Genomic DNA, 25,054 nt, shown 5'->3' on the forward strand with positions numbered 1-25,054 from the left:
GAAGGGAAAGGAAGGGGGCAGCTGGGAAGGGATGGCTGAAAGACAAGAAAACAGAGTACTGGTTATAACTGTTCACTGAGAAACCCCTGCTCTCGTTTCACTCCCTCTACGTATGTTAAAGGGTTCACCTTTCTTGAATCAACGCTCTCCACCTCCTCCCTGTACAATGGGTGTGTATGTAGCTGCACCAATAGTCCCTATGGAATATAAACAACAATTACTCTCAGTTCACCACTAGAATAAATTATCAGTATCATGGTTATACCTACCCCTCCTTGAATAAACCGTGCTCTAAATAAAACGTGTGTAATTCCACCAACTAAGTGTATCCAAATCAAACGTTAGTCTCTTACAAAGAGTAAGTCTGTTATTTCCAGAAAGAACAAGTATACTCCTTAAGGAATACGGCAAGACGTAGCTTCCTACTACTGTCTTCCGCTCCCTTCAAACAAACTCCGATGCCTCTCAAATAACAATGCTCCAAACACGGCAAGATGTAGGGTTTCCCACTATCTTCCGCTTTGGGAATTGGCCCAAAAACACTAGTGCTTTACTTCGTAGCGGCAGTGCGCAGAAGGCTGGCCCCACTACACTCCGCTCTCCGTTGTTAACACCACACGGATTCCACTACAATCATAGGCAGTCCTTCATTCGCATGATAAGCATCACAGTTAAGTAAATCCAGCAACGCGTTAAACCCCACGCGTTGCGTGCAAACTCACAGCACTTGAGCCGCTTCCTTACTGTCCGCTCTTCCTCCGTTGCTTGTTCCTATCCTTTCTGCCACGATGATGGATTAACAGCAGGAACGTCAGGAGGAAAACAAATGAACAGGAAACACCGTTCCCGCTCTAATCGGCAGAATCCAATATACTCCGCAATACTAGCGCGTTCCCCTTTCACGCGCGCTGGAGCCAAAATGACACGGACAAAACTTCTCTATACAGGAACCAAAGAGAAGACAAGAGACAGCGCTCTACTATGGAACAAAAAGCACTGTAGGTCACAAAATCACGAACAGGAAGCGATGGGTCCACCCAGCTTTATAGGACCACGCCCCCTGTGTAAGCATTCTGGGATTTGTAGTTTTTAACGTTAGGTAGGCGTCTTGGCAGATCCTGACACCTTTCGTCGCCCCGGCAACAGAGGAGCTGCAAGAGGAGGCTCAACACAGCAAACCTCATACAACAAAGGGAACACGCAAAACACCTACAACAAAAACAGTAGAGGTGGATACCGTGGCAATGACAACAAGGGTAGAGGACGAGGGAATAACACCACCAGATCCTCTACCAATACCAAACAGTGTCTTCTTGTCACTACCCCCAGACCATGTAACACTGGTCGGGGGAAGATTACAGCAGTTCCTGCCAGTCTGGGAAACCATAGCTACAGACAGGTGGGTGAGGCAAATTATCCAGCATGGCTATTGCCTAGAATTAACCTCCACACCACCCAACATACCTCCAAGACACCGTCCTATGTCCGCAGAACACCTACACTTATTGCAGCAAGAAGTCATCAGCATGCTAAAAAAAGGGGCCATAGAACTAGTACCCTTAGAACACCAGGGTACAGGGGTGTACTCACTGTACTTCCTAATCCCCAAGAAGGACGGGTCTCTCAGACCAATTTTGGACCTCAGGCCCCTAAACCAATTCATCTTATCAGAGCATTTCCACATGCTCACTCTACAACAGGTATTACCACTGTTGCGTCAAGGAGACTTCCTCGCAACACTAGACCTCAAAGACACATATTTCCATATACCAATACACCCGGCACACAGGAAATATCTCAGGTTTACAAAACAAAATCAGCACTACCAATTCAAAGTCCTTCCTTTTGGGGTGACAACAGCCCGAGGGTGTTCACCAAGTGCCTAGCGACAGTAGCTGCACATCTGAGAAGACAGCATATTCATGTCTATCCATATCTGGACGACTGGCTAATACAAGCACGGTCAGCCCAGCAATGTGCCAGCCACATGTCACGCACTATTCACCTCCTGCACAGTTTAGGTTTCTCGCTGAACTACCAAAAGTCCCATCTTCAGCCTGCCCACGTACAACAGTACCTGGGAGCGACAATAGATACTCTGGCAGCAAAAGCACAGCCAAATTCTGCCAGAATAAACAGCATTCAGACGCTAATCCAAAGGTTCAGGCCCCAACACTCGCTCCCAGCCCGAGTGTTTATGCAATTGATATGCATGATGGCCTCATGCATTTTCATAGTCCCTCACACGAGACTACACATGCGCCCGCTGCAGGAATGCCTAGCACGTCAGTGGAACCAGGCTCAAGGACAATTGAACGACCTAGTGTTGGTGACCAGTTGTGCATACAACTCTCTGCATTGGTGGAATCCACAAAACCTTTGCAAGGGACGACTGTTCCAAGAGCCTGTACCACAAATAGTGTTGACAACCGACGCATCCCTAATAGGGTGGGGAGCCCATGTCCTCCACCACACAGTGCAGGGCTTATGGACCACGCAGCAAAAGAAAATGCACATCAACCTACTGGAGCTGATGGCAATTTTTATGGCAATGAAAGCGTTCAAAGTACATCTGTGCAACAAGACCGTGTTGATCCGAACGGACAACATGACTGCAATGTACTACCTACAGAAACAGGGAGGAACACACTCTCCACAGCTGTCACATCTAGCTCAGAGCGTGTGGAAGTGGGCCATTCAGAGAAACATTTTTCTCATGGCGGAACACCTCCCAGGCAAGGACAATCAAACGGCGGATCTGCTCAGCAGACACAGCCAACAGCTGCATGAGTGGTAGATTCACCCCACAGTGCTACAACCATACTTCCAACAGTGGGGACAACCAGAGATAGACCTGTTGGCCACAAAAGAAAACGCAAAATGCCAGTACTTCGCCGCCAGGTTCCCACACCCGCAGTCTCAGGGCAATGCGATATGGATGAACTGGTCAGGCAAATTTCCCTACGCTTTTCCATCAGCACCGTTGATACTGCTAGTGGCACGCAAACTGCGCCAGCATTCAATGACGTTAATCCTGGTTGCTCCAACATGGGCGAGGCAACCGTGGTACACCACGTTCCTAGAACTTTCCGTGGTGCCACATCAAAGACTACGACTAACACCCAGTCTCTTAACGCAGAGCCATGGAGACATTCTGCACCCAGATCCGCAGCAGCTGAACCTTGCAATCTGGCTCCTGAAGTCCGAGAGTTTGGCTACCTAAACTTACCTCATGACTGCATGAACATTATCAAGGAGGCAAGAAGACCTACCACAAGAGCATGCTATGCGGCAAAGTGGAAACGTTTTGTCATTTATTGTAACAACAATGACATAAACCCACTAGACGCTTCAACTCAAAATATCATATGCTATCTTTTGCACCTACACCGCTGCAATCTAGCCTATACATCCATAAGGATACACTTAGCTGCCATAGCAGCTTACCTTCAGAACAGGCAGCACCTTTCGCTATTCAGAGTGCCTGCAATTAAAGCATTCATGGAGGGTCTAAAACGAGTGATCCCCCCAAGACACCCACCTTCACCTGTCTGGAACCTAAACGTTGTTTTAACCAGACTAATGGGACCACTTTTTGAGCCTTTACACTTGTGTGGAATACAATTCTTGACATGGAAGGTGGCTTTTCTCGTAGCGATTACTTCGCTTAGAAGAGTTAGCGAGCTGCAAGCTCTAACTATTCAAGAGCCATTCATCCAAATTCACGCAAATAGGGTTGTGCTTAGGACAAACCCTAAATTGATGCCAAAAGTGGTATCCCACTTCCCCATCAATCAAACAATAGAACTGCCAGTGTTCTTCCCAAATCCACAGTCAGTACCGGAAAGGGCCTTACACACACTAGATGTTAAGAGGGCTCTCCTATATTACATAGACAGGACAAAAGATTTCAGGAAGACAAAACAGTTGTTTGTTGCCTTTTCACCACAGCACAAAGGCAACCCCATTTCCAAAAATGGTTTAGCTAGATGGATAGTTAAGTGCATCCAAATATGTTACATTAAAGCTAAACACACTTTAACAGTTCCCCCAAGAGCGCATTCCACATGCAAAATGAGGGCATCCATGGCTTTCCTAGGAAACATTCCTCTAGAGGAAATATGTAGAGAAGCCACATGGACCACCATACATACTTTCACAAAACACTACTGTGTAGATGTACACTCCAAGCAGCAAGCAGCTATAGGACAGGCTGTTCTCAAAACTCTTTTTCAGACTGCTGCAGCTGGCACAGGCAACCACCGCTAGGGGAGAGACTGCTATACATTCTATGCACAGATATGAATTCAGCAGCCCACATGCCTCGAATGGAATATGCTACTTACCAGTATGCATCTGTTTTTGGCATGTAGGGCTGCTGACATTTATATCGCCCACCCTCCTCCCCGGTGCCTGTCGCAACTGTAGCATTCACTATTACTTTCTAGCATGGACATCACTTACTGTATCATACTCCATCTCTGCCACAATGGCGAAAAACAATCTGAGGATGGAGAGGATGCCCATGCGCACTGTAGTCCAAGGGAGGAGCCACCTATCTCGTGATACTTTGAAGACTCTTCCAGGACAACAATGTGCAATCATCCGGACCCAACACTAGTCGTCGATCTATGCCCAGATATGAATGTCAGCAGCCCTACATGCCAAGAACATATGCATGCTGGTAAGTAGCATATTCCTTACTGGTAAATAGCAAGATCACTTCAGGCTGAAGATATAGTAGCTGGGCCTCCTGGGCTCCTACAGAGGAAGAGGGAGACAGAAACAGAACCGCAAGGATATAAGTTACATACTAGCAGAAGGAGGAGTATGTAAGCAGAGCCAAAGCTCATACGAACTTACTCAGCGGCCACACCTCAACCTGGCAGCAGCTCAGTGAAGGAGGCCCGCTGTGTCCGTCGGTACCTCCGGTCGCAGTTCACAGTACTGCAACGGGGTACCGACGGATAGAGAGGGCCCCCTTGTCTGAGCTGCCGCCAGGGTTGAGGTGTGGCCACTTGTCCAAGAAAAAAAAAGGATTACTGGTTTGATATCATTACACACATTTCTGTTTCTTGTTCTTTGGCAGCAGCAATACCTTTCAGGTCCTGACGAAAGCCTAGATATCTTTTGTAGATCGACCAGGCTGAAACATGTAGACCGTCTTTATAACTAAGCAGCTTAAATCCTTACTGTTTTTTGCACTGCTTTGTAATCCTGTCAGTGGGAGCAAGTTATTAAAATTTGTTTTGGTCCTACCAGGCAGTTTTAACCTCACTACCTCACATGATACATTTTGTTTTGCACTGCGTCCTCACTACACCATTACTCATCTGTGGAATTTAGTATCTTTGATAGTGTAGAAACATCTTAAAACATCCCTGAGCTACTTCCTCTCAGTGAAAAAGTTGTAGCCCTTAGTGGGACTAGGTCTTACCACTAAGAGGAGATACCCATATGATGAAGCATGTCACCTATGGTGGGTGAGGGGATTCGTCCTGAAAGGGATTTCTCCCAACTGGAGAGTGCGTGAGACACCAGTACATCACTTCACAGGCACCTTTGTGTGCTAGTATAGACCGAAGGATTTTTTTGTGTTGCCATCCCCCTATATATCCCTGCACCATATGACAGGCACTGCATGGTGACTGCCACATAGTGCAGGCATATGCCCAATGTGCGTTTTTTGGACTGTGGCGTGTGCTGCACCCAGCAACACACACAGCAATACAAAAAATACACATTGCGACGCCTTGATGGTGTGTGTATTGGCGGCGAGTCGGCGGTCCCATTCCGAAAAGGATGGCAGTTTGACGAAAGTCAGACCTCCATTATAATCAGGCCCCAAGTCATCAATATTGATTACAAAAATATAGTTGTTTATAATATTGTTTTTTGATTATTGTTATGGTCAATATTTTAAATGTATATGATGTAATTTCTTTGTATAATTATTGTTTATGTTTTTGTAATGTATTTGTAAACTTTTTTGTAGTTACTAAATTGAATGTAAGTATGTTTTGTTATTTTTAGTACTGTAGGGGGTGTTTATGGGCACAGGGAGGGAAGTAATTTAATTGTAATAAAATAATGATTCATTTTTAATTAATATTATATTTTAATTAATAATTAATTATGTTAATAGTTTAAAAGAAATCATTTGCGGGTTGTGGGACTTATAAGGTGACAGGTTGGGAAGTAATTTAATGTTAATTATTTAATAATTAATTGTTAATTATTATTAATTATTTAATTGATAAATAATTATGTTAATTGTGTAATTCATTTTGGGGTTCATTGTGGGGTTTATAGGGATACAGGATGGAATGAAATTAATTTTAGGTAATTAATATTAATATTTATATTTAATAATGATTATTTAATTTAGAATTCTTTATGTTAATTGTTCAATTGTATTTTTTTTAAATCGTAGGAAGTAAATTACATTTTAAATAGAATAATATTTTTAATTGATAATAATTATTAAAATTAAAATGTATTATGTTAATTGTGTAACTACTTTTTAATTACATTTTAGGAGTGTGTTGTAAATTTCGGAAGGGTATGTTGTTAAAACTAAATTACATTTAATTAAATAATATTTTTTTTATTTTTTATTTTTAAATATTTATTTTGTTGATTAATATTTATGTTAATAATAAAAATATTTTGATTGTAAAGTAAAGTTTTAGGAGTTGTGTGTAAGTTTTGTAGGGGTATATGGTAGGCAGTAACTCAAATAAAAATTATTTAATACATTCTTTTTTGTTAATAAATAATTTTAAAAAAGAATTTTATATGAAAATTATTTTTTAATTTAACTTTTGGGAATGATTGTAATTATTTGTGATATGTGTTTAACAATATAATATGTATTTATTATATTTTTTTAATATTTACATTTTTATTTTTTATTTTTATTTTTGATTATTTTATAGTTTTCAGGGAATTTGTTTGAGTCCAATGTAGTCGTGACTGCATTGGGAATATTCTTTTTGTTTCCTTCTGCAATTCAAAACTATCCCTACTATTGCACTGACTGTAGTGGGAATAGAACATGTTGTCCCTCCACAATCCAATGCTTTACCTACTGTTGCTTTGACTGGAGTGGCAATATTACATTTTACCCATCTACAATCCAACACTTTTCCTACTTTTGCACACATTGGAGTGGGAATATAACATTTTACCCTTCTGCAATTCAACACTTTCCCTACTTTTGCACTCACTGGAGTGGGAATGGTGAACTTTATCGCTCCGTAATCCAACACTTACCCAACTGTTGCACTCAGTGGATGGGAATAGTAAAGTGTACCCCTTTGCAATCCAACACTTTCCCCACTGTTGCACCTACTGGAGTGGGAATAGTACACTTTACCCCACCGCAATCCAACACTTTTTCTACTGTTGCAACTAATTGGAGTGGAAATAGTAAATGTTATCTCTCTGTAATGCAACATTTTTCCTAGTGTTGTATTAACTGTAGTGAGAATACTAAATTTTAGTACTCAGCAATAGAATATTTTATCCAATTTCCCATGTATTATAGTGAGAGTAGTAAATGTTACCTATGTGTGATGTATCAGTTTTATTACTGTTGTGTGAGGTGGGAGTAGTACATTTTATATATTATTAGTATAAGTATGTGTCTTTTTTTGTATAAATTACAGTTGGAATTGTATGCATATTCATATTAATATTTAATAATTTATGTTATATTGTTTTAATTGATATAATTATGTTTTTGTTTATTTAAAACTATAATATGCATAATTGTTAATGATTTTTATTTGTGATTTTTTTATTAAATTGTAAAAAGTATGTGTTTGCTACGTCATTTAATTAAAGTGGTTTGCCATTTAAATATTTTATGTTCCTGGTATATTTATATATATATAATAATAATAATAAAGGAGCTTATAGAGCGCCTGGAAACGCCTTCCCGGCATTATATATATATATATCATCAAATATTTTTTCTATTATAAGATAATTAAAAATGTATATATGTGTATGGGTGTTTAACTTTGTTTAGTTTATTTCTTATATTTGTAACAATATGCATTACATTTATTTAATGATTTTAATTTTAGTTTTATATTTATTTTAAGAATCAATATTTAATTATATGATATTAATGCAAAAAGATGTTTTCGATATTTTTGGACTTACCTTTTCAAGTGTGTGAGGTGGGAGTAGTACATTTTATATATTATTAGTATAAGTATGTGTCTTTTTTTGTATAAATTACAGTTGGAATTGTATGCATATTCATATTAATATTTAATAATTTATGTTATATTGTTTTAATTGATATAATTATGTTTTTGTTTATTTAAAATTATAATATGCATAATTGTTAATGATTTTTATTTGTGATTTTTTTATTAAATTGTAAAAAGTATGTGTTGTTTGCTACGTCATTTAATTAAAGTGGTTTGCCATTTAAATATTTTATGTTCCTGGTATATTTATATATATATATATAATAATAATAATAAAGGAGATTATAGAGCGCCTGGAAACGCCTTCCCGGCATTTTATATATATATCATCAAATATTTTTTCTATTATAAGATAATTAAAAATGTATATATGTGTATGGGTGTTTAACTTTGTTTAGTTTATTTCTTATATTTGTAACAATATGCATTACATTTATTTAATGATTTTAATTTTAGTTTTATATTTATTTTAAGAATCAATATTTAATTATATGATATTAATGCAAAAAGATGTTTTCGATATTTTTGGACTTACCTTTTCAAGTATAGGTTATCAATATTTTTGTAATTGATATTAATGTCTCGATAATTTTGTAGATCGATATTTTTGACCTCAATATTTTGGCAGTGAACTATCATGGTAGTGGTTAAACTAGCGAGGGCAAATGAAAGGTCTGTATTAAAATGGTTATTTTGGACTTTTTATTGAACAGTATTTAGAATACCACCCATAATAAGTCGCACTGCTAGGAAGAATTCCCGTTGACCATTTCAAGTGATTTCTATTGCATTTAGCTGTTGGACAGTCTACTGAAATGCTATGCATACAATTAAAATTGATTTCAGGTGCATCTTGGAACCAGTACTGAGGTGATGTTGAGGTCCACGTTTTCATATCACTACATGCACTTGTATTGTCCAGTGACATAAATCCTTAACTATGCAAAGAAACAGTTAATGGACAGAATGCTGGACAATGCAAACATTTACCACACCACCCCAGTTTGGACTCAGCCGGATGCAAATCAGTCTTGACCCTGTTCCTTATGGGAACAGTCCAGCCCGAAATACCAAGCCAGGTCCTCCCTCATCGGCCAGGCTAGCTTAAATCCAGTGTTGTAGTGAGCACGGGACCCACATCTGGGCATACCCTTCCCACTTAGGGTGACATATTCCAAAGAAACAATTAATGGACAGAATGCTGGACAATGCAAACATTCACCCCCAGTCACCAGGATCTGGGTTTAATCCATCATTCTTTTGCTCACCACAACATCCCAGTTTGGACCCAGCCATATGGATATCAGCCTTGACCCTGTTCCTTACGGGAACAGTCCAGCCCGAACTGCCAAGCCAGGTCCTCCCTGGACCGGAAACAAGCATCCTGGGACCGGTTTCAGGGCATCACCCTTCATCAGCCAGGCTAGCTTGAATCCAGTGGTGTAGTGAGCAGAGGACCCACATCTGGGCATACCTTTCCTACTTAGGGCGACATATGTAAAGAAAAAATATATGGACGGAATGCTGGACAATGCAAACAATCACCCCCAGTCACATGCACTTGTATTGTCCAGTGTCACATATCTCCAAAAAGGCAAAGTAATTCAGTGGAAGCCACTGATTTTGCAAAGATTTAAAAATGGGCATACCTTTTTTTTTCAAAACTGACATGTATTTCTTGTGCACACTCTAAAGTATATACAAGGTTCACTGGTTCCTCAAAGGAAACTTCCATGTGAAGTTTCACAAATCTTTTCTTTTTTCTATCTTATTGGCCTAATTTTCATTATCTGCACTTGGATATTATGACAACCTCCTGTTACATTGCTGTATGAGTTTCTACAGTCCACTTACTTACAAATAATAGGCTAAGTTAGGTATCACCTGCATACAAAATGGATTAAATATGCAGCTTTACTTTACTTTTAGCTTATAATAACACTTTGCACAACTTAAAATTTCGGGACTGCATTCCAAGACCGAAACGGGTAAAACCTAAGGTATCCCTTCATTGTATATCATCTTCACTTATATTATAATCAGACATATAATTATTTGTAATCTTTAACATGAATGTATATTTACTCTTTTAGTTACAATTTGAATTGAATTTACACGTTTTTATATTCGTAAATGCATTGTTGTTTAAAGTGTTGCTACAACATCCAATACAAATGTCTTCACAGTTATCTGTTTGTCAGACTAACCTGTAAAAGGTGGGACAGAGTGTACCCTTAAGAGCAAGACTGGTGTTTCTTTATAAGTCTACCTCAATAGGTGGTGTGGAAGCTTTGCCACTGCTTCCCCATGCAGCAGGCCAGGTGAAAATTCACCATTGTTTTAATTATTACTCCAACGTATTGTAGGGCACTGCTGACCATGACTGTAATATACATTTATTTATTGCATTGTACCATGTACATCACTCTGATATGGACAACAAGTGACAGAGACAACTCTATAGAAAAGACTAAAATAATTCTAAAAAAATACATAAATATGGCAAGACATGTTGAGGCGGTTAATACTCAATAACATTTGCAGTCACCTTTGGGTCCGCTCTCGTTTGTTGGTGGCAGCAGCGATGACGCAGGGGAAAGCGAGGATTTGCAATTTATATATAAATAATTTTGCACGAGCCACTTATTCAGAGCATCTACACTTTGTTTCTTACAGGGATGACCTTGGTCAGATGACATACACAACAATGTGTATTAAGGAAAGCCTCCGCCTTTACCCACCGGTACCTAGAGTGGGTCGGCAGCTCATCAAGCCAATAACATTTGTTGATGGACGAACTTTACCAGAAGGTCATACTTATGCTCCTGAAATGTATATTATCTTTTCTCATGTTTCACAGATGTTCGGCTATACAATGTGATTTTTTTTCAGATCCTACAATTGTAATTATTATGACTCAGTAGTTATACAGCCTACGTAGGTATACAGTGTTTTCTGCATCCTAGTTTTCCAGGCCTACCCCTCTCCAAGAGGCCCATTAGGTTCTCAGGGGGAACTCCAATGCCGCATGGCAGTGGTGATCCACCCGAGATCCTTCCCCACCCGCCACTCATTTTCCCCCCGCCATATTACTATGGCGGGGAAGACCACGACAGACAGGAAGACCGTCCAACGCTTTTTTGCCTGGTCAACGAGTTGACCGGGCAGAAAAGGGTTTAATATGGTGGTGGTGTCTGTTAGACACCGCCAGCCATATTACCATGGGTGCGGAAAGATGCCTTTCTGTGGTGGCGATGCCGCCATGGAAAAGGCATGCAGGAATATACTGTGGGGGCCCGTTGTGGGCCCCCATAGACACTGGGGGGGTGGGAGTACACATGGGGGTACCTATGGTACCCCCCACAGTTCCATGTACAACATGGCAGGCACCATGCGGTGCCTCCCATGTTGTGCATGGAAGTGCACAACATGCCTTCCTGGCATTGTGGCGGGCGGTGCTGAGAGCACTGCCCACCACAATGTTAGGAATGCAGGATGCGCCCGCCACTGTGGCGGGCGCATCCTAATGGTAGCCACGGGACCCCCGTTGTGATGGCGGGCGGACATCCTAATGGGTGGCCATCCTAATACGGCCCCAAGTCTCAATTCAGCCTTTCCTTCATTACTGGTTCCCTGATTCTGTGAGCCTGGTTTACTCTTTCTTGCTTCAGGCTATTTAAAGTCTGTGAGCTCAGTTTGAAGGGTCTCACAGATGACCTTGATGCTGAGTCTGCTTGTGCTCTTTCACAATCCTACTGGTATATTTACACCATTGGTCTTTTATTTATGTTTCCATTGCTACTTGGTTTCATTTTACTGTCCTGGAAAGCTATTGTATTTGTCTTCTTCCTCTTGTTTATCCTGCCCCTCTGTACATGTGATTGCCCTTTTCCTTGTTCTGACTACACACTTCCTGATCTGTCATGAAAATTAAATTCAAATTCCTTGCCTATGTCGGTGTTTCTGTACTAGCTGCATATTTTTGTCCTATTCTAGTTGGGGGCCGATTCCGATCTGGGTCGGAAAGCACTCCGACCGAGCAGGATGCGGGGTGTTTTCTGACCGATCTGGGCTCCTGCAGTCCCACCGAGTGAGTACGATGCGGCCGTATGCTGTCAGACTCGGTTCGGTCGGACTCCTATAGAAGTCAATGGGAGCCGGTCTTACGATTCATACATGGGCTCCCATTGACTGAATATGTACGTCGTACATGCCTGTGTTGGGGGACCCATGGGTCTCCCCCTGTGTCCGAGCGTAAGGCTGTGGGTAATAGGGGGTCCGATGCGGACCCCCAAAGTCCAACTCTGGGTGCTATTGCGAGCCAGACGCTCAGACTCGATCTGGCTGTCCGAATTGAGCATCGTACTAGCTCTGTCGTGAAATGTCTCCATTGCGCACCATGATTTGCTTGTGACTGAGTGGTACCAACCAGTTTGGACCCGGAAGCGGACTGAGATTTTGCGCTTGTTCGCATCGTACTTCGACGTCCGGACCTGTGTATGACTTGGGCGAAAATTCAGATCCTGAGGCTTGTGCCTCTGGCACAGAGGCCCACCCAAACCTCTTTCTCCATAAGAGATGCTGAGTGTCTTCCTGAACATTGTAAGACTAATCTGCTCCTTGCCTTCTTGCAAAATCTATTTAAGCACATAGATATCACTGTCCTAGTAGCATACAACCCATCTTGTAAAATAGCTTATCTATTGTTTCCTTTGTACCCTTTTGTTGTTAGACTAGCAGATGTTAAACCGCTTCTCCCGAATTCCCCTTGTCCTTGTTGAGAGCAAGTAACCTCTGTTACCTACCCTCGTGCTGAACTCAGCTAGTTCCCTGACAGAGAAAGAAAGCAACCTCTTACCTAGACATGTCCTGAACTCAGCTACTTCGTTGACACATGGTGTTCCCCTGAGAAGATCTTACAAGCTAGTTAGTAAGTAAAGTGACATGTTTTGAGATGATGAAGTGGACACTGTTGAGTTAACGGTGCAGATATTTATAGGAGTGAAGGGACCCAGCGCCATTAAATTTCCTGTTTATATAGTGTTTTAAGAGCTAAGAGGATTTTTTTATTGCATCAGAGCTCATTTATATTAAAAAGTATGAAAGAAGCAATCAAGCGGCTGTGTTCAAATCTCAGAGTTCAGTGAGGTGTTTAAGGAAGACAAAATATATTGTTATTTGAGGATTTGGAAATTTAGTAGGTCTTTTACTCAGGGAAATATATACAAAGCCAAGATAATCGATCATGGTGATGATTTGAACATTCACAGAGGCTTGTGTGGAACTATATGGAAAATCAAGTGATATTTGAATTCGCTGAGACTAGGGCCCCATTACGATGGCGGTTGGACGTAGTCCGCCCGCCACCGTAACAGTAAACGGGACCGACTGCCAGAGGTACGGCGGTCCCGCTAGACCCATTAGGATGCGACTGCCACCCTGGTAGTCTCAACCTGCATATTTTACATTGCAGCTGGCGGTGCTGTAATCAGCACCCACCACAATGTGAAATATGCATGCGGTGCCCTCCACCTTGTGTATGCCAATGTAGGGGGGGTACCACAGGTACCCCCCACATGCAGCCCCCACCTCCCTGGGGGCCGTAACAGGCCCGCAATTCAAAATCCGCTGGCCTTTCCATGGTGGAATCGCCGCCATGGAAAGGCCATGAAAATTGCACATTGATATGGTGGCGGTGCCACCATATCATGCCCCAAAACCACACGGCAGGCAATCGGAGCGATTGCCTGCAGGTGGAAAAGTGGTGGACAGTCTATCTGTCTGCCGCGGAATCCCCTCCATACTAATATGGAGGGGGTGAATCAGGTGCAGATGGTGGGCAGATCGCCACTGCGGGCGATGGCGATCATAATGGGGCCCTGTATTAGCATGTGTTATCTTTTATATCAAAGAAATAGATTGAATCCATTGAGAAGAGGAGAAGGGCCTTGCACAGGTATCAAAGGTTAGGATTTAGAATGGGGGATATTTATCTTTATCTTCATTCAAGGAGAGAGTACCACTGCCAAAACAATTGATGGCTGAAATAGAGATCCGCGTATGCCCAAATGTGAGGGAGTGTTAGCAGTTAAACAAAATAGGCTGATTAGAATGAATGTTCAGGTCCTGTGTTTCTCTAGCAAATGCTAAACAAGTAACATTGGCCTATCCACTTTGCGGAAAGAATTGCAGAAGTAGGCAGGCTCTTTTCATACATCTCAGACGTGGGATGCAGACAGGTAATCCCCTAATGATGATCTTGCTACATGGCCTCCTCTGACTGCTTAAAGGATACTAATTTTCGGAGACAGGTCATTTAATTGTGTTTGTCTGGAGTCTAGTCCCGAAGTACCTCCTTAGTTTTCTAAAATTAATATGCTTTAAACTGGCTTTTTTCAACATTTTGTGGTAAAGCTTGTTTAAGCATGTATGTTAGCCAACTCCAGGACAGCAACTTCAGTTTCCAAGGCTTCATAAATGTATGTAAACTCTATCACACGGCAGATGTCATTCTCTGCACTGTAAGAATGTAATGCTGCCTAATTCCAAGTTAATGCCTTCACTAGTAGCCCAATGGAGTCCTTCCTTCCTCCCTCCATCCTGCACCTCAAGGAGTTTTCTCACTCAGTCCACTTGCTTGTTAAATGCAGTCTCATTCATTTGTGACTGTAAAAGTGCTGGTTACTCCATTTGTTGATCTAATCTATTGGATGGCCTGTCAGTTCCAATTCAGTTAAGTGGATGGTCATCCATGTTCTGACTGGCGAGTAAGGTTAGACATCTAAATGTGCATTGTAAGAAACTGTCGTTCCACCATGTGTTGCAAAGCACTGCTCTTGGCCACCCATCTTGCAATATTTCAAATTGACAATGGCCCTTTACACACAGTGTAATGTAATGTAATGTAATGTAAAAAGAATTTATATAGCGCGGCTGACACCTGACGGTTTCTTGGCGCTGAAAGCAAAGAAAGAAAAAAAACAGACAGTCCATGGGGCTGAGAAGATTAGTTATAAGCTATGCGGAACAGGTGGGTTTTTAGGAGAGACCTGAAGTTGGTTAGGGGGGAGGCCAGTCTTAAGCCTAGGCGAAGGGCGTTCCAAAAGGAAGGGGCAAGGAATGAAAACCTTAGTCCTCCCTGTTTTTTTACATTTGAAGGTCGGGATCTGGAGTAGGGCCAGGTGGGCGGAACGGAGGTTGCGAGAAGGAACATATGGGTGCGAAAGTGAAGAGATGAACAAGGGGCCTGTACCAACAAGGGACTTAAAAATAACGCAGCCCAGTTTGAATTGACACCGCTCAGCGACAGGGAGCCAGTGAAGAGATTTTAAAAGGGGGCGTACGTGTTGGTGTTTGGGTTGGTGATGAATGAGCCGTGCTGCCTGGTTCTGGACCAGTTGTAGCCTCTTTAGATGGTATGCCGGTATGCCAACATAGAGAGAGTTGGCATAGTCTATCCTGGAGATGACTAGCGCCAATAAGGCCAGGGTGAGGGCTTCGTTGGTCAGGAAGCGGGCAATCTTACGGATTTTTCTCAACTGGAAAAAGCTGGAGGACACCACCGCGCTAATCTGGGATTTCATCATGAGGTCATTACTAATGATGATCCCAAGGCTCTTCACTGAGCTGACAGGATTAGGAGGGGTGCCCAACCTTGTGGGCCAAAAGGTGGAGTTCCAGGGGTTAATTGTACCCCCGACAAGTAGAAGCTCAGTCTTGTCGGGGTTAAGTTTCAAATGATTCGCCCCCATCCAGTCACTGATGTGACAAAGAGTAGTGTGAAAATTGTCGATAGACTGGTCCGTAGAGTTAATATCGAAGACCAGCTGAATGTCATCCGCGTAATTAAACGCGGTGACACAGCTGCCTCGTAAAGAGCGGATAAGGGGGGTAAGGTATAAATTAAAAAGAAGGGGAGATAAGGAGGAGCCCTGCGGGACGCCGCAAGTTAGCTCAACCTCGTCCGCGGAAAACTGAGAGAGCCGAACCGCCTGATGGCCGTTGCTCAGGAAGGAGCGGACCCAGGCCAGGGCAGAGCCTCCTCGACACGGCCGACCAAAATATCATGGTCGACCGTGTCAAAGGAGGCCGACAGATCCAGGAGCACCAAGACCTGGCTGATGTTAGAGTCCGCTCCTCTCCGCAGTTCCTCCATGACTGAAAGTATAACGGATTCCGTGGAGTGATTGGGTCTAAAGCCAGCCTGTTGGGAATCGAGGAAATGAGAGTCCTCGATAAAGGTACTCAAAGTATTAGTCACATGGGACTCAAGGACTTTGCTGAGGTAGGGAAGGAGGGAGATGGGGCGGAAGTTACTCATAATTGTGGGATCTGCTGTGGGTTTTTTAAGGATGGGCGTGACCTCGGCACATTTGAATGACCCGGGAACAGTGCCAGATGAAAGAGAGTTGTTCAACAGTGCCAGAGGGGGAGAGGGGCAGACTGTGAAGGCCTCACGGAGGACTAAGGGGGGGCAACAGTCAGTAGGGGATCCAGAAGCAACCTTCTTAAGGAGGGCGGGGAACTCTGTCTCCGAGATTAAAGGGATCTGGGTCAACTGCCTAGGGTTGAGGAAAGGCAGGGTGGAATCTGACCCAAGGGGGTGAGGTGGGACTGAAGATAAAATACTGTTCTTAATGTTGGCTATCTTCTCCACAAAAAAAAGATTGAAGGAGTCACAGAGTGCCCGGGAGGGAAGGGGTTTAGGGGTGATCCTGTCTGGATTTGACAACTCCTCGACAATAGAAAAGATGTCCTTGGTTTTGGTGGCAGAGCTGGCAATCTTATTTGAGAAATAGGTGGTTTTAGTTCGCAGGACCACCAATTTGTAATCTTTGAGCAAGGTAGTGAAGCGTAGTTTCATGTCGGGGGCATAGCCACGTCGCCACTGGCGCTCAGCCTGCCTAAGGCCCAACTTCAAGGCTTTGAGGTCGTCCGTAAACCATCTTTGGGCGTCATGCGGACGTCTAAGTTTTATCTGTCTGAGAGGGGCCACGATGTCACTGGCTGACTCCAGCCAGTGTGTGAGGGCAGAGGCTTGGGTGTCAATAGACCCCAGACTGGAAGGGATGGAGGTTTTGACTAGGGTGGCAAAGTCATTGAGATTAGCCATGTTCCAATTCCGGGCCAAGAGGTTACCTTCCTTGGGTCTGCCAAGGCTGGGGATAGGCGTAATGGAGAAGGAAATCATAAAATGGTCTGACCAGAGGCAGGGTGAAATGAGAGGGGTAGAGATGTCCAGGTTGGATGTCCAAACCTGATCCAGAATGTGGCCCTTAATGTGAGTAGCTGCCTTTATATGTGTTAGACAGTTCATGCTGGACAGGAGATCGGTAAATGATATGGAGCAGGCATTCTCCTTTGCGTCGGAAGGCCAATAATTAAAATCGCCTAAAACCAAGATTTTTGAATAGTTGATGATAAGTTGGGATAACATATCGCCAAACAGCAGAGGAAAATTCGGCATAGGTTGGAGGGGGGGGGGGGCGGTAAACTAACGCACAAATAAGTGGAGTGGTAGAGGATTCCAGTCTCAGCGCGAGATAGTCAACCGAGGGGATGCCGACTAAGGTCAAGGCGGAAAACCGGATAGGGTTTTTGATAATTGCTGCTACCCCACCTCCCGGCCTCCCGGAGGTTCTGTTTACCTGGAGGATGTAGTAACCAGTAGGGATTGCAGCGAGTATATCGGGAGCAGAATCCTTATTCAGCCAAGTCTCCGTTAACAGCAGTATATCCGGTTGCTCAGAGTCTAACAGGGCAAAGATGTCCAGCTGGTGTTTAGCCAGCGATTGTGTGTTGAGATAGATCACTGTCAGCTTGAGGGATGGAGTCTGAATATCGAATAGCAGATTGGTAGTTGAAGGTAGAGCTGGGAGTGAGCTTGTTACTATCTCAGGGAATGTATCTCTGGTACAAAGAAATCCCAGTGGCTCAGAGTCCAACAGAGTCAAGGGGGGGGTAGACCTGTGTGGATGTAATCGAACCAGATCTGAAGAGGTGTATTGAATTAAGCCGGCAGGGGGACGTGCCCCGTGCCCCGGCCGGCCGCGGACGGGCGCAGACGGGCTTGCCTTAGGCGCGCAAACGTCGCTCCCGCTGCGCTCGTCCGCTGCGCTCGTCCGCTGCGCGTCCGACTGAGGCACATCCTTTAATGGAAGAGGGGGGCGTGGCCTCTGAGTGGTGGGCGTGGCCTCGCTTCAGGCTATGGCGGCGAAAAAAGGTTTTGCCCGCGGCAGCGTTTAATCGGCTGCGCGGTGGGATCCAGAGCGAGCTTTCCAGGGAGGGGGAGTGCCCAGGGGAGAGTGCTTCAGCAAGTAATGCCACACAATAAAAGAACGATTAATTATTAAAACCGCTAAGCTATCTCCTGGCTTCTGCCTCAGGAGCTGTTTGTTTAATCTAAGTGTGTCAGCTGGGTGTGTCGCGCGCCTTGAATGCTTGCCTGAGGGGGCGTGGCCTCGGAGTGGTAGGCGTGGCCTCGCTTCAGGCTACGGTGGCGAAAAAAGGTTTTGCCCGCGGCAGCGTTTAATTGGCTGCGCGGTGGGATCCGGAGCGAGCTTTCCAGGGAGGGGGAGTGCCCAGGGGAGAGTGCTTCAGCAAGTAATGCCACACAATAAAAGAACGAATAATTATTAAAACCGCTTAGCTATCAACCCGTTTCCGCCTCAGGAGCTGTTTGTTTAATCTAAGTGCGTCAGCTGGGTGTGTCGCGCGCCTTGAATGCTTGCCTGAGGGGGTGTGGCCTCGGAGTGGTGGGCGTGGTCTTGCTTCAGGCTATGGCTGCAAAAAAAGGTTTGCCCGCGGCAGCGTTTAATCGGCTGTGCGGTGGGATCCGGAGCGAGCTTTCCAGGGAGGGGGAGTGCCCAGGGGAGAGTGCTTCAGCAAGTAATGCCACACAATAAAAGAACAATTAATTAGTAAAACCGCTAAGCTATCTCCCGGCTTCTGCCTCAGGAGCTGTTTGTTTAATCTAAGTGCGTCAGCTGGGTGTGTCGCGCGCCTTGAATGCTTGCATGAGGGGGCGTGACCTCGGAGTGGTGGGCGTGGCCTCGCTTCAGGCTATGGCGGGGAAAAAAGGTTTTGCCCGCGGCAGCGTTTAATCGGCTGCGCGGTGGGATCCGGAGCGAGCTTTCCAGGGAGGGGGAGTGCCCAGGGGAGGGTGCTTCAGCAAGTAATGCCACACAATAAAAGAACGATTAATTATTAAAACTGCTAAGCTATCTCCCGGCTTCCGCCTCAGGAGCTGTTTGTTTAATCTAAGTGCGTCAGCTGGGTGTCTTGCGCGCCTTGAATGCTTGCCTGAGGGGGCGTGGCCTCGGAGTGGTGGGCGTTGCCTCACTTCAGGCTATGGCGGCGAAAAAAGGTTTTGCCCGCGGCAGCGTTTAATGGGCTGCGCGGTGGGATCCGGGGCGAGCTTTCCAGGGAGGAGGAGTGCCCAGGGGAGAGTGCTTCAGAAAGTAATGCCACACAATAAAAGAACGATTAATTATTAAAACCGCTAAGCTATCTCCCGGCTTCCGCCTCAGGAGCTGTTTGTTTAATCTAAGTAACTGACATTCCTAAAAGGGAATCCATTCAAATAACTTGACCAATGGAGCCTCTAAACGGATCACTGACAGAACATTGACAGACAAAATATCGAGAGGACAAAATATTAAGGTCAAAATATCGACTGCTAAAATATCGACTTCCTATCTTCAAACAGGTAAGTACAAAAATATCGACTCCAAAATAGCGAGTGTAAAAAATATAGACTGTCAAAATATCGAATTTTTTAAATATCTTAAAAGTAAATGAAAAGTAATATAATAATAAATTAAATTAAATTAAACATATTTAAAATACTTAAATAAATGTAAAATTGAGAAATAATTAATGTAACTTTTTTATACATATATATATATATATATATATATATATATACATATATATATATATATATATATATATATATATATATATATATATATATATATTACATGCTATTTACAAAACATATACAATATTTTTACCGTAGGATAGCGAAAGGGTTACATTTACTGTAATGACTCCAGTGAGTGCAACATTAGGGAAAGCATTGGATAGCGTAGGGGTAAAAAGTACTATTCACACTCCAGAGAGTGCAACAGTAGTGAAAGCGTTGGATAGCGTAGGGGTAAAAAATACTATTCCCACTCCAGAGAGCGCAACAGTAGGGAAAGCGTTGGATAGCGTAGTGGTAAAAATTACTATTCCCACTCCAGAGAGTGCAACAGTAGGTAAAGTGTTGGATAGCGTAGGTTTAAAAATTACTATTCCCACTCCAGAGAGTGCAACAATAGGGAAAGCGTTGGATAGCGTAGGGGTTAAAATTACTATTCCAACTCCAGTGAGTGCAACAGTAGGGAAAGCGTTAGATAGCGTAGGGGTAAAAATGACTATTCCAACTCCAGAGAGTGCAACAGTAGGGAAAGCATTGGATAGTGTAGGGGTAAAAATGACTATGCTCACTCCAGAGAGTGCAACAGTAGGGAAAGCGTTGGATAGCGTAGAGGTAAAAATTACTATTCCCACTCCAGAGAGTGCAAAAGTAGGGAAAGCGTTGGATAGCGTAGGGGTAAAAATTACTATTCCCACTCCAGCGAGTGCAACAGTGGGGAAAACATTGGATAGTGTAGGGGTAAAAATTACTATTACCACTCCAGAGAATGCAACAGTAGGGAAAATGTTGGATAGCGTAGGGATAAAAATTACTATTCCCACTCCAGCGAGTGCAACAGTAGGGAAAGCGTTGGGTAGCGTAGGGGTTTAAATTACTATTCCAACTCCAGTGAGTGTAACAGTAGGGTAAGTGTTGGATAGTGTAGAAGTAAAAATTACTATTCCAACTCCAGAGAGTGCATCAGTAGGGAAAACATTGGATAGCGTAGGGGTAAAAGTTACTATTACCACTCCAGAGAGTGCAACAGTAGGGAAAGCGTTGGATACCGTAGGGGTAAAAATTACTATTACCACTCCAGAGAGTGCAACAGTAGGGAAAGCGTTGGATACCGTAGGGGTAAAAATTACTATTCCCACTCCAGTGAGTGCAACAGTAGGTAAAGCTTTGGATAGCGTAGGGGTAAAATTTACTATTCCCACTCCAGTGAGTGCAACAGTAGGGAAAGCGTTGGATAGCGTAGGGGTAAAAATTACTATTCCCACTCCAGTGAGTGCAACAGTAGGGAAAGCGTTGGATAGCGTAGGGGTTAAAATTACTATTCCCTCTCCAGTGGATAGTGTAGGGGTAAAAATTACTATTACCACTCCAGTGAGTGCAACAGTAGGGAAAGCGTTGGATAGCGTAGGGGTAAAAATTACTATTCCCACTCCAGTGAGTGCAACAGTAGGGAAAACTTTGGATAGCGTAGGGGTAAAAATTACTATTCCAACTCCAGTGATTGGAACAGTAGGGAAAGCGTTGGATAGCGTAGGGGTAAAATTACTATTCCAACTACGGTGAGTGCAATAGTAGGACAAGTAAATACTTCTTATTTAAATATAAATAATATAAATTGTAACACCAATTTCAAATTAATTAAAATATTTTACAATTGTGTAAAATATATTAAATAATCAAATACACTTAAAAATGATTTAATAATAAAAATTACCTACTAATACTAATTATTTACCTATTAAAAATAAAAGAATTAACACTTTAACAGTATTTTTAAAAATTAACTCAATATACATTTTTTATTCAAAAATGTAATTACTTACAATTAAATTACTTCACAAGCTATTCCTCTAAAAACACACAACCCACTACAGAAATTAATTTAATAAAAGTAACATAATTATCAATTAATCAATTACAATAAATTTCAAAATATATTTTAATTAATTACAAATTAATAATTAATTTACGATTAATTCTAAATAAATACCAATAATTAAAATAACATATTTAAATAATTATAATTAAATTACTTCCCACTCTATTCCCCTATAAACCCACAACCTGCTACAGAAAATAAATTACTAACATTAACATATTTATCAATTAATCAAATAAATTTAATTACCAATTATATTTTAATTATTGCCAATTAATAATTAATTAACAATTAATTCTAAATAAATACCCAAAAATGTAATTACATATTTAATTAATTTTAATAAAATTAATTCCCACCCTATTCCCCTACAATTCCACAACCCGCTACATAAATAAATTAATAACATTAACATATTTATCAATTAATCAATTAAAATTAATTACCAATTATATTTTAATTAATTGCCAATTTTTAATTCATTAACAAATAATTCTAAATAAATACCAATAACTAAAATAACATATTTAATTTATTATAATTAAATTACTTCCCACCCTATTCCCCTATAAACCCACAACCCGCTACAGAAAATAATTTACAAAAAATAAAATATTAATCAATTAATCAAATAAAATAAATTAGCAATTATATTTTAATTAATTACCAATTAATAAGAATAAAACAATTAATTCTAACTAAATACCAATAAATAAAATAACATATTTAATTAATTATAATTAAATTACTTCCCACCCTATTCCCCTATAAACCCACAACCCGGTTCAGAATTATATCACACAAAAATTAAACATTAATATTAACTTACCTTAAATTCGATATGTTCGTTGTGTATATTCTGTCTAGTCGATATTATGTCCATTCTATATTTTTGATTCGATATTATTGCTATTCTATCGATATTAATTTTTTCCAGTTGATATTTTTGTAGTCTATATTATGTCTAGTCGATATTATGTCTATTCTATATTTTTGACTCGATATTATGTCTAGTCGAAAGTAAAAACTCGATATTCTGACTAGTTACCCCTCTAAACGCCTGCTACTAGGCTTCCTACAAATGAATGTGGATTTAATGCCACTTAGAGAATGCATGTATTAGAAAAGGAAATTATGTAATGATATAAACATACTACACAAGTCAAGCCATGATTTTTGTTTATATACTTATGTGTCTATTTATAAAAAGGTGTCAGTGCCCTCTGTAGAGTAGTAGGTAACAATACAGACTGTAATGGTGTATGCCCCATGCTTAAGTAATGAGGACACAGACACTGATAGTTAGGGCACGTGCGCCTGGCCTCTTTTATTATCAGTGTCTCATGTCCTTTGACACCTGTGCTGGATGGGTGTGGGGTGGGATGTGAGCCGGCCCACAGGGAGTGGCTGGTACATCAAAGAACTAGAACAGTGACCAGCAGGTCACTACGTCCCTCCCAAACATTATTCAAACTGGAATAACAAAGTCCAACCTGTGGGAGAGAATAAAACAATAAATAGGAACTTCGACTGAGTCTGTTCAGCTGCTGGCAGAAACAAGACAAATGGTACAGCTGCAGCAAGGATCACCAGTTCTGCCTGGCATGGTTAAATATTGGAGGTCCGGTACTCCTTAGACTCCAGAAGTGGAAGTCAACATCAATGTCTCTCTATGTCCAGTTCTTTGTGACGGTGCAGGTGGAGTGATGGTGAATCTGGTAGATGTCACGTTATCACCAATCAGTCCTGGTTGTTGTTGCATCTTCTACCAGCTACTGGCGCACAAGAGCATTGGGCTCTGCCCATATCCTTTGTGTCCCCTTTACTAATATCCTTTCACCTACAAACAAAGTTATACATTTTCAACCAAGTTCATGCCTGATTGTTTTGCTCTAATGCAAAGGGACAGGCCGTCAGGCATCTTCAGTAGCTGAATTGTAAGTCTTGATGCTGCACTGTAACATAAAAAGGCCTCATGCACATGCAGCCCTTTTGTTGCCTCGGATCCCTGGTGATGTCGCTTCCCAGTCTCCTCCTCTTTCGGGCGGCGCTATAAGATTAGCCTCTGCGTTTCACTCTTCAGCTCAGGCTGCAGGAGGCTGAACGTCAATCAAGAATACTTTCCCAGCCCTTTCCCATTTTGTCATAGGGGGGCGTGGATTCAAGAAGAATCAATAACCACACCCCACCTTGTTACGAAATGGGTAGAGTTTAGTAGAGTACGAGATACTGCAAACTCGTTGTTCTGGAATGCCAGACAGTTTCCACTTTTATTTTGTTCATTAGGATGAAATGCTGCATTCCAGCAGCTATGAAAGGAGTTTAGGAATACCGGCAGAACTGATATAATCAATTCAGCTCAGCTGTCAATGCTAGTGAATTGGCACAGCTACGAAACAGGCATAAAAGTGACCTCAAGATATGACCCACAATATGGGTAAATCCCTGTCTTGCTAAGGAATGTGCTCACTCACTGGAAGGATCTGTGTTCGACTCCATTGTACTGGTAAAATCCTGTTAAACTCCGTTAACATTTCATTCTGTTGGATAAAATGAGTACTCTTAAACCTTTTGGCTTCATAGTATGAGATTGAGATTATCAAATTCCTCTTTCCACCTCTCCTCAACTTGTTAAATTGTGTAGTGTTTTTTCTTTAATCTAGAATATGGTGCTCTCCCAATCACACAGAGCACTGTTTCAGTGTCAATACTAGCTATGAAAGAGCTATCCCAAAATTAGCTATCCCTATGTACTAAACAAAAATATAACACATACAAGCCCAGACAAAAACACAAAATTGTAAGCAGGCACAAGAAAACAGATGACCACAAATACAGTAAATGCACACAAATAGGCATCCAGACACATACACACAGCCTGCCCTGATACAGACAGATGGGTACACACGGACAGGGAAAAGACAGAGAACTGCACAGGCACAAACCTAGGCACACACTTTTAAACCAGAGAAAACAAAATATGCCTTTAAATTGCAGATCGCCTTATTGAAAATGGACACATCTGCAAGC

General features: G+C 42.1%; 1 protein-coding gene across 1 annotated transcript in view; it reads left to right on the plus strand.

Moving 5' to 3' along the window:
• LOC147747129 (cytochrome P450 4B1-like) overlaps positions 1-25,054 on the plus strand; it is a 155,805-nt gene that overhangs the window by 82,666 nt on the left and 48,085 nt on the right. The window contains exon 9 of the mRNA XM_086952387.1: positions 10,902-11,035. Coding sequence (XP_086808513.1) covers positions 10,902-11,035 — 134 coding nt within the window. The remainder of the gene's footprint in view (positions 1-10,901; positions 11,036-25,054) is intronic.

This window comes from Lissotriton vulgaris, chromosome 1_1, assembly GCF_964263255.1.
Source record: "Lissotriton vulgaris chromosome 1_1, aLisVul1.2, whole genome shotgun sequence".
NCBI classification, from domain to species: Eukaryota; Metazoa; Chordata; class Amphibia; order Caudata; family Salamandridae; genus Lissotriton; species Lissotriton vulgaris.